Consider the following 9,599-nt stretch of genomic DNA (forward strand, 5'->3'; position numbering starts at 1 on the left):
TTCTGTTAAATGGAAGTTGCAAGCTCAGCATTGCTGCGGGTGAAACTTGGTGGAAGTATAGGTATTACCATGATAGGCATTAAAAGGTATTACCATGAAACAATTTGCACTACAGAAAACAGATCATCCAAACACACATCTGTATGACATGAGACTCCTTTTTGTTCTCATGGATCTCTTTCTGCTTACCGAATAAGGTTAAATTTGGCAATTTGGGTCACCTGTTCCATGAGAACCATGGAAAGTGCATCACGGCATGCATCGAATTCAGTTGGGGCTGCAGTGCCAAAATCCAAAACGACGACAATGCACCGTTCTTGAATCACTCCGAATATCAGCCGGCTTTCACTGGTTAACCATTCCATTCGCTGCTGATAGAGCTCAATAGCTCCCATTAGACAATCCACAAAATGAAGAATCAGTTCTTTTTTGGCTGTCAGCTTTATTTAAATAAGGGAGAGAGAGAAACTGAACATCAGAACAACACAAATGAAGCCCCAAGCATAGCACAGCTGCAATAGCTGGTTTGCAAGTGCCAAATATGTCAGCCAAGGTAGCAGTGAAAACAACCCATTTTTCTTCCACTATTGCAGGAGCAAATACTTGACAAACGCATCTGAGCTATAACAGGAAAGACACTGCATTTTGTCCTAATTGCTTTTCATAATCTTTTTATACAAGCATGGGACAGTGCCAGTGGGTTGTCTGCCTTGTCTGTCTCAAGACTGGAGCAATTAGAGTGAGCTGAACAGGGGCAAGGATGGAGAAAGGGCTGCAGAACAGATGGATGAACAAACAGGAACACAGGCACTTTGTACCTTCTTAGACTAGAATTTTGACTAGCTCTTAAAATTTTACACAGTGATACAAGGGAGTGAGCGGTTTGGTTCTGGGGCACTTCAATCTCCACCTTGTCTTTAGCATTTGAAAGGAAATGTAAAAGGCTTCCTATTTGTGCTATTATTTCCTTAACAATGCCCAACATTACAGCTTAACTAGTTATGGGTAGGGGTTTAGGCAAATTAAGTTCAGGCAAATGCAATCAGCAACTAAAATGTCTCATGCCCTAACAGTAAATTAAGAAAAACATAGATCAGTATTCAAATGAAAAAAAAGGAGACAATCTCCATATATATATATATATATATATATATATATATATATATATATATATATATATGCAAATGCACTGTGTAAAATGATCCATGGGTTTAAAATCTCTCTGCAGGCTCCAGTAAAGACATACCTGCAATATCTCTGATCCCACAAGCTAGTTTACCTGCTATCTTCTACATCCAGCTACCTTTCCAGGACTAGTAAAAAACCTTGGAGAGTCAAACGTTTTTAAACAAGAACATTTCTCAGTGAGAGGAAATTTTCAGAGTCAGTCTGCACATTTCTTCCTCTCGTATGTATTTTCCTCTGTTCTTTAATGTCAGCTAGGGCCCTGTAAAGTGCCTCCCAGACACACAGTATCAGGCTGCCTGCCAAAGGAATGGCGGCAGCCTGTGAAGAAGCACTTAGTTTCCTCCTATCACAGCCAGACTCATACAAACAGCGTATTGCACTACACCGATCAAACTCCATCTTAAAATAAAGGACTTTTCTTGCCCCACCCCTTCACTTCTAGTAGGCCAGTCCAGATTCACATTTCTCTGAGGCCTGAAGAACTGACTGTTCACCCTCGTTTTATTCATGGCAGTTCACACACATTTATTCTTGGACTAGCATGACTTTTATCATAGAAAAATATAGCTCCTTTCTGTGCCTGCAACTTGCATTTAAGGCATTTAAGGGCAGCAAGACTACCATTTTTCAGACTCTCTTGGTCTTACCTAACTACATCAACATCAGCCAAGATCTCTTACAAAATTAGCACCATTGCCATTCATCTTGCTAGCTCTTCTCAGTACTCGCTCTAGTTTGAATTGCTTCCTCTTACCCTATGGTAACTGTACACAATATCGTACACCATATTCTAAGGGAGGTCTCACCAGATTTTTTTTGGCATTGCTACCTTAAGGCTACCACAAATGTCTTTTCTCATGCTCCAAACTAATCCTAGACTAGATGACATTATGTAGATACTTCTTACAGAATTAAATAGGGAAAGAAAAAAAAAAAAAAGAGAGAGAGAGAGAGGGAGAGAGAGAATAAGGCTCCCTGAAATGGTTCTTTTCCTATTTTCATGCCTTGTGCCTCAGAAGTGATCCTAGTTATCAGAAAAAAATGACAAGCCATGTGTTTCTGTAAAATCCCTTATGAATTAACTCTCTCCCCTCCTAGCTCAAATGCGTATCTCTTCAGTCAGAATCCATCCTCTCAACAATGGGACAGCCAGCAGCTGCTACTAAGACATTCCTTAGAACATGAGCCTGGGCAGAGATCCAGCCAGCGTCTCTATAGACGGGGCTGAGCCTTTTGTGACCCACTGGCACTGAGCAAAGCAGTGCTTTGCATTGGCAATGACAGCATATTATGTCGACTTATTTCAGCATCCTTATTTGTTTTATCGATTACAACTACTTTTTTTTTTTTTTAACTCAGCTGAGATTCTTTTTAAGTGCACCCTCCTTCGTGACAGGGTAAATGTTGCTTAGAAACTGCAGCCTTCTCTGGAAAGATGTACTGCAATGCTGCACCAAGGCAAAAGTGTAAGACTTTGCAAGGAAAAGGAAAAAATAAGTAAATAAATTATATATATATACATATAGCTTCTCTACTGCTGATTGTCATCACCAATAGTTTGACAGAACAGGGGAAAAAAAAGATCAAAAGATAAAGTTCTTAAACAATGAATGTATGTATTTCTTGTCATAGGGAGACATTTTAGTCATAGCATTCTTCTACAGCGATAACAACTTGTAAGTGCATGGGGACGTTACCACAATTCAATCACTTACATTATACACGCTGCCATCTTGTTCTCTCATGTACTGAGGAAACAGACCGTCTGCATATCGAGAAGCCACAAGTTTCCCCAAAGTGGTCACATAATCTACAGTAAAGGTTACAAAAGACCAAGTTGTTAATCATTAGGATAACTTTCAAGATGTTCTGTTTTTCAAAAATGCACGCAACACAAAAGAGATTAAATCTTGTTCTTATCACATGCTTTGCCTTCAGCATGTCAAAATATATTTTACAGAAATGTAAAGTCAAAATTCAGTAAAATATTTTTAGAGGAATGAGGAGGATTCTTTGCGTGTATTGGCTTTGAATGAGTAGGAGCTTCTCCTTTACTAGTAAGCATTGCAGAGTACATGTGTCCTTCAAACAGATAGTTCTCAGCTTGATGTGTACACTACCCATGTGTGAGGCTCATGCATCTGTACTGATCTCCGGACATGAAGAAATCTGAGGGAAATTCTAATTATATCAAATTACAACTTTTTCTGGCTCTGTTTAAGACCCTGAGGGCACCAGCTGGTCTTGGCAGCCCCAATTAGTCTCACGCATGGTTTCCACACACGGGGTGCTCAGGCCTGGGCCCCCAGTCTTTGCTTGAGCTATGCTGCAGGTGTGCCCACTTCAAGTCCTGCTGGTAAACCTCTCTCCTGGGCAGACCTTTCAGCCCTATATTACAGCCTTCTCTCTGGCTCCATCTCCAGCTGTTCCAGGCTGCACTTCCTGGCTGGACCCTAGACCAGTTCATCACCTCACCTTGCCTGGGACTGTCAGTGGACACTGCTGCCAGCACCCTGCTCTGCCTGCTGTGCTCAGATGCTGCAGGACTGCATCCTGGTCAGGGAGGCACTGCCTGGGCTCACTTTCCCCTCCGGGAGCAGCCCTGCTCTTGCTGCTCCCTACCAGTTTAATCAGAAATGGGGGGAAAATGCATTTAATCATTTATAGGCAAAAAAGCTCCATGGGACTTTAATGAAGGAAAGGTTTAGGCAATTAAACTTCCGTATTATTCATTTACCTCACAGCAGGACTTGCAAATATTTGTCCATCAAACAAAATACAAAATCTGGAACAGATAATGCTGTTCTCTTACACAACTAAATGGGTGCAGAAGTGGGTGCAACTAAGGAAAAGGTTGCACTCTGCTCTTTCAGTAGCTAGAAATCTTCTGCGGTAGTTCCACTGATAGGAAAACATTAGGGGTGGGAATACTCAACGTCACAAAGCAGCTGCTCTGTACAGCATGCTGCCCTGCTAAGCTAGTACGTTCTGCTCCTACAATTACACCGTAACAACGTTAACCTTGCTTAATAGCTTCTTCATCTACAGCATACAGGATTCCAGGATCTGCACTGTTGATCCTTGAATGTCCCATGGACACAAGCCAGCTGAAATCTTAAATTATACAACCTAGAACAATTGCAATACATTACAATTCCTACTTCTCGGGCAGTAAGCTCTTCAAAGAAAAGAATATCCTACCATGCTCTGCAAAGCACTACTATGGCAGTGATTAATAATTATTAGCAAACTCTTCCCCTCCAGCTGTCAGATAACTGCAAAGGAACATTTTTCTATATCCTGACTTTGTACAAAAAGCAGCCTGAATTCTAATCAAATCTAACTTCTTCCTCGAAGCTGGATCCCTGGAAATAATAAACTATTCCTGAACAGGTTGGCTAGCCCAGATGATTAACTACCAGATTTCAGATTATGGCACAGTGTACATTATATCTGTGATCTAAAAATGGGTAGAGGTCTCATGGTGTGACACTAGCAGCCTCAGCACTGCAAATTATTTCCCAGCTGTAGCTAAATTGTGGAGGACTTGAACTGGAACCTCAGGTAAAGACACAACAGTCCAACACAGTAAGAAAAGCCCACCTCAGATCCCAAGTCCTCAGATCAAAAGGAGATGGAGTTTCACAGTTCTCTGAACTGGCAATGCCAGAAACTGGGGATACAGCTTCCCTTTCTGCCATTGTCATAACAGACAATGTGAATATCTCCTCTGAGGACACTGAAGTGCAAAATGAACACTACAGACTGTTCTATGACTTTTACTATTATTATTATTTGATTATTGATTTCTCTAATACCTATCCTGTGCTGAAATCCAATCTGGGATAAAATCTGGGACAGGGACAATTTCTTTCTCTTGAGCCCATGAAGCTGAAGCCATTTAGAAGATGAAATGAGGGGTTGTACATCCATGTCCCACTGACTGACTGTCAGACTCTTTTCCTTCTCCTTTGATTTCTTCTTGTGGTCCTTGCGGAAATTCGAGTTCTTATGATCTTTCCTGTGCTTTGAATCAAAGGCATCTGTTGTAGAGAGAAACCAGTGGATAACAACATTTACACTTAAAAAAAAAAAAAAGATTTACTTGAATTCTTTCCTTTCTTTACCAGTATACCACAGTACTCTGTATACATATAGCTTGTTTCTTGTTATCTTTTATTCTACTGAGCAATATTCTTAGTATTGAAATCTGCTCATCTGCTCTCAGTTCTACATATCTACTTGCAGTTACGCCTCCTTTTTTTTTTTTTCATCGTATGTATTCACCTTCAATTTAGTGAATAAAATATCTCTTGTATGCTGAAATCCAAGCCCAGACAAAGCTAAGTGCCATTTCCAAATGACATTTCTTCCAGCTCTCAAGACATCTCTGCTACATTTTGGGAATCAGAGCTCCTAAGAGGCGTCTGAAGATTGTCAGACAACCACTACAGACACATTAGAAGCATTATACAATAAATGAGGATCTCTTAGCAATTATACATTCAACTTCTATCATGAGCAATGGCAGGGCCAGCGCAGACCCTGACTTTATTGCAAGGCTGGTGAAACTCCTTCGCCCCACATCATTGTCCATATCTGCAAACAATGGTACCGGCAGCATCTGCTCCAGGCTGTGATGGATGATGCGCATGTACAGCAAATCTTGGACATGAAGGTCAATTTTTATTTTTCAAGTTCTACAGAAAAATGCATTTCTGCACAGATTTACAGTTGGCTGGGCTAGCTCTGCTTGAAATGGGGAGCAGAGGCAGACCAGAGCCTAGAGCGGCTGGGGCAGAAATTGAAGTGATGACAACAATAATGCTTCTGTTCCTCAGCACAGAGGTTTTACGAGAACTTTGGTATTTCCTGTTCATTCCCAAAATACTCTACATGAGCTAAGCTGGTGCTAGTCAATTAAATACCCTTGCTGTATCTAAGTTTATTTTCTGTAGACATTTGATGTTTCTGCCCATTTTCCCCAGAATCAACATTATTTACAGTATCCCAGCCCTTCACTTCCCCATATACTGTAAGCCAGCTGAAATGTAAATATACTGAGTGGGTGAAATTGGTCCAAAATATAAAGAAAGGTTCTGTTCCGTAATGACTAAAAATAACTTTCAGTCTAGTACAGAATATGATCAGAGCTCTGCTGTCTCTGAGATCAAATACTACAACAACTGACCTGGCTACACATGTTCATTAGACAGATTTGTTCCTCAGTTAATCATACATAAAGGAAATGAGAATGTATCCTCAGAAATCATCTTTCAGTGACAGTAGCCTTCTGCATGGGGCAGGCTGGCACCAGCTTTCCCTAGTCAGCAGTCCTACAAGCAGGGTGCTGGGCTGGCATGCCTGCAGAGGCTGGCATTTTACCAGCCTTCCTCCGCCTCTCAGTGCAGAAGCAGCAATGACAGATGTTAACTCTAGAGAGACACAGGTGAAGGTTTGCAGCTGCTTGGGCTTCATATATAGTTAGGCACTGTTTATAGTCACTTGAACAGTCATTCCCAGCTTCCTAATCAGAAAAAAAAAAAAAAAAAAAAGCCAGCACAGCACCCCATACACAGCACAGGAGAGTGGCACAGCTTCAGCAGAGCTTGTACACAGCTAGCAGCATGCAGACCATGATTCAGAATAATTAAACTGCACATTATCCAGGATAACATGGAATGTATGTAAAAGCAGTCCTGAAATACTCACAGTCACTCCAGGCAAGTCTCTTAAATGGATTGCCAGTCATGATGGATCTCTTGATTGACAGCTCCTCTTTCCTTTCGTCTTAAAAGCCTGAGAAATTATTATTCAAAAAAATAATAATAATCTAAAATACTCCCCTGAACAGGTCAATATGAACAGGAGACCAGATGCACAAGCCCAGGCAGTAATAAACTGCAGAAGATTGAGGTCAAGATTTTTCTCAAGGAAAATAATAGTATAAATTAAAAAGGGTAGCTACCTCCCATGTCAAGAAAGGGTGAAATCAGATTTGACAGGGACCCCCTCATACTCAGAAATGGGGATATTGGTAATATGATTTCCTTTCTATCCCTGTAAGTTATCATTAAGAAAAAGCCAATGTGGAAGTTTCCACACAAAAATGAGTGTGGTGTTTTGGCCTACTGTCAGCCAATTGTATTATGTTTTATTATTGCTTTGCATTATACTTTACCATTGCTGTAATACAATTTATGACTGAACCTGGGAGTATCTGAGACACAATTCTGTGAAGAGATTCATAACTTTGCCTATAAGACTGTTAAATGATTCACAAAGGAAAAGAATTATGCTTGTATATATGTATATGTGTGTGGTATAAGGCCCAACTGTGACTAAAACAAAACATATAAATAGAGAACAAAATGCCAGAGGAAGCAAGGTAGCATATGTTGGCTGTGTGTATCACTTTGAGACATCACATTTTGCCATTTATTTGGTTCTTCTTTTAATGAATAAGACAAATGAATGAGGGATATTTATGAATCACCAACAGCCCAGCTGTTAGCTATTGTCATCAAGCAGTTTTTCCTATGGGAAAAGCAAAAATGGGATAAAATCATAACAGGACTGCACCAGAACACACGGCCTCCTCCCTCTTTCTTCTTTGCAGAACTGAACACGCTTTTTATTCCTCTTGCAGATATATTTATTCCTCTTACATGAGTTTAAATACCCATAGAGAAATATATAAACTGTTCTGTTCTTTGTCCTCCTCATACAGGAAGATATTAATGGTATGAAAGGCAGGGAGGGCATTAAAAAAACAGGAGTGTGTTCTACATCCTAACACCCAAGCATTCAGCAGAAGATGCCTGCTAGCAGACGAACACCCCTTTAGCAGGGACTTGGTGTTAATGCAATATTTTTTTTTTAAACATTCACTACAGAGGAGCTGAGGCAGACAGTGCCCATCAGTAGTGAGCAGTGAGACTCGTGCAGTTTCTAACCCTGCACAGGATCAGTACCGCTATGCCCTCGTGGTAACGCTGACACACACGTCAGGTGGCGAACTAATCCCAGATGCCATCTCATTTTCCAGATGCCCAGAGGTGTGGCAGCAGATTTTCCTGTCCTTTCGCTGCCCAGTGCCGCTCCCAGCCACTTGAACAGCGTCTGTACGTGAAGTGCTGGCACCGTATGAAAAGGCACGTTGGAAAGGAGATGGAGCGGTTTCAACGGAAATAGCAAATTTACCTCAAATCTGGGAAAGGCAAGCAAGCGGATGGCAGCTAGGAAAACGGTCAGTGCAAAGCCTGAACCAAAATACACTATTTTCAAAAGGCAAGCACCAGTTTGATCACTGCCACCTCCCCACCCTGGCCAGCACAGCCAACTTTCTGTAAGGTGCACCCTGCCTGTCACAGGTGCACGGTGTTTGCTGAGCCCGTGACCTCTCCCGCATAGCTGGGAGCTTCAGGGCGAGCCCCTGGGTGCTTTCTGAACCCAGCACCAGGCTGGGGTTTCTGTGGAAACCCTGCAGCGTGTGCCATCGCAAAACCACCCTGGGGCCAGAGGAAGAGCTGCGGGCATGGGGTGTATCCCGTGCCACCCACAGCTACCAGCAGCCATGTCAGTGCCCAGCACTGCCACCCCAAACATGCCCCGAGACACTCTGCGTGGGGCAGGAAACCCACTGCCCATGGGGCCCAGGCCTTGGGGTCGGCTGCTCAGGGCCAAGCCTGCAGTGGGAGCAGCGAGGCCACGCTGCTGCCCTCCCTTCTCCCCGCTGTGGCCCTCACCTGCCTCCGGCAGCCACCCGCTTGGAAGCGGCGGCGCCGCCGCCCCGCTGTTGGGCTGGAGACCGCCCGGTTGCTACGGCCAGGCCTCCCCGTCCCGTAGGGCTCTCCCGACGGGCGGCGGGCGCTGCTGCACCCGGTGCCGCTGCCATGCAGCCGCCCAAACAGCGGGGAGAGGCCGGGGAGCGACTCCTGCTCCCCGGCACCCAGGCGCCGAACGTGGGTCACCGAGCAATAAACGCTGCTGCGGGCCCTCAGGCTCCACAAGTTGTGTTCGTGGGGTGTGTGTGTTTATTTATCGAGCTGCCGAGCCGAGGTGTCCCAAAACAGGAGGAAGGGTGGGCTGGGGTTGCTGCAGTACGTCAAACAGGCAGAGACTGAGCACAAAGGAAAGCTTTCAGCCGCAGCGGGGGCACGGAGCGGCTGCGACCTATGGCCAGAGAGGAAAACGCTGAGTAAATTCATTGCTGACAGATGCCACAACAACAAAGTGCGCTCGGTGTTGTAGGGACCAAAAGTACATACGCCAACTGGGAGAGTCGCAGAAATCTATGTTTAGTGGGTCAGAGTCATGTGTTCTTGTTAATTCTTAATTTAGACTGAGCAATTGGCGATACCTATACTAAAAGCACCCACATGTCCTTTGTTTAAACCAGCATAACTGGA

The 9,599-nt window shown here is 43.4% G+C and overlaps 1 protein-coding gene across 3 annotated transcripts in view; it reads right to left on the reverse strand.

Moving 5' to 3' along the window:
* VWA3B (von Willebrand factor A domain containing 3B) overlaps window positions 1-9,158 on the reverse strand; it is a 71,137-nt gene extending 61,979 nt beyond the window's left edge. Inside the window, exons 1-5 of one of the 3 annotated variants that reach the window (XM_027446666.3) lie at window positions 8,937-9,158; window positions 6,901-6,987; window positions 5,007-5,231; window positions 2,904-2,998; window positions 190-440 (exon numbers count right to left, since the gene is read on the reverse strand). In XM_027446666.3, the coding sequence (XP_027302467.3) occupies window positions 190-440; window positions 2,904-2,998; window positions 5,007-5,231; window positions 6,901-6,940 (611 nt within the window). In that variant the 5' untranslated portion in view covers window positions 6,941-6,987; window positions 8,937-9,158. Of the gene's footprint in view, window positions 1-189; window positions 441-2,903; window positions 2,999-5,006; window positions 5,232-6,900; window positions 6,988-8,391; window positions 8,735-8,936 lie in introns of those variants that run through there. The other 2 variants (XM_072030631.1, XM_072030637.1) reach the window with 2 other exon arrangements.
* Window positions 9,159-9,599: the final 441 nt, after the last annotated feature.

This window comes from Anas platyrhynchos, chromosome 1, assembly GCF_047663525.1.
Source record: "Anas platyrhynchos isolate ZD024472 breed Pekin duck chromosome 1, IASCAAS_PekinDuck_T2T, whole genome shotgun sequence".
Taxonomy (NCBI): domain Eukaryota; kingdom Metazoa; phylum Chordata; class Aves; order Anseriformes; family Anatidae; genus Anas; species Anas platyrhynchos.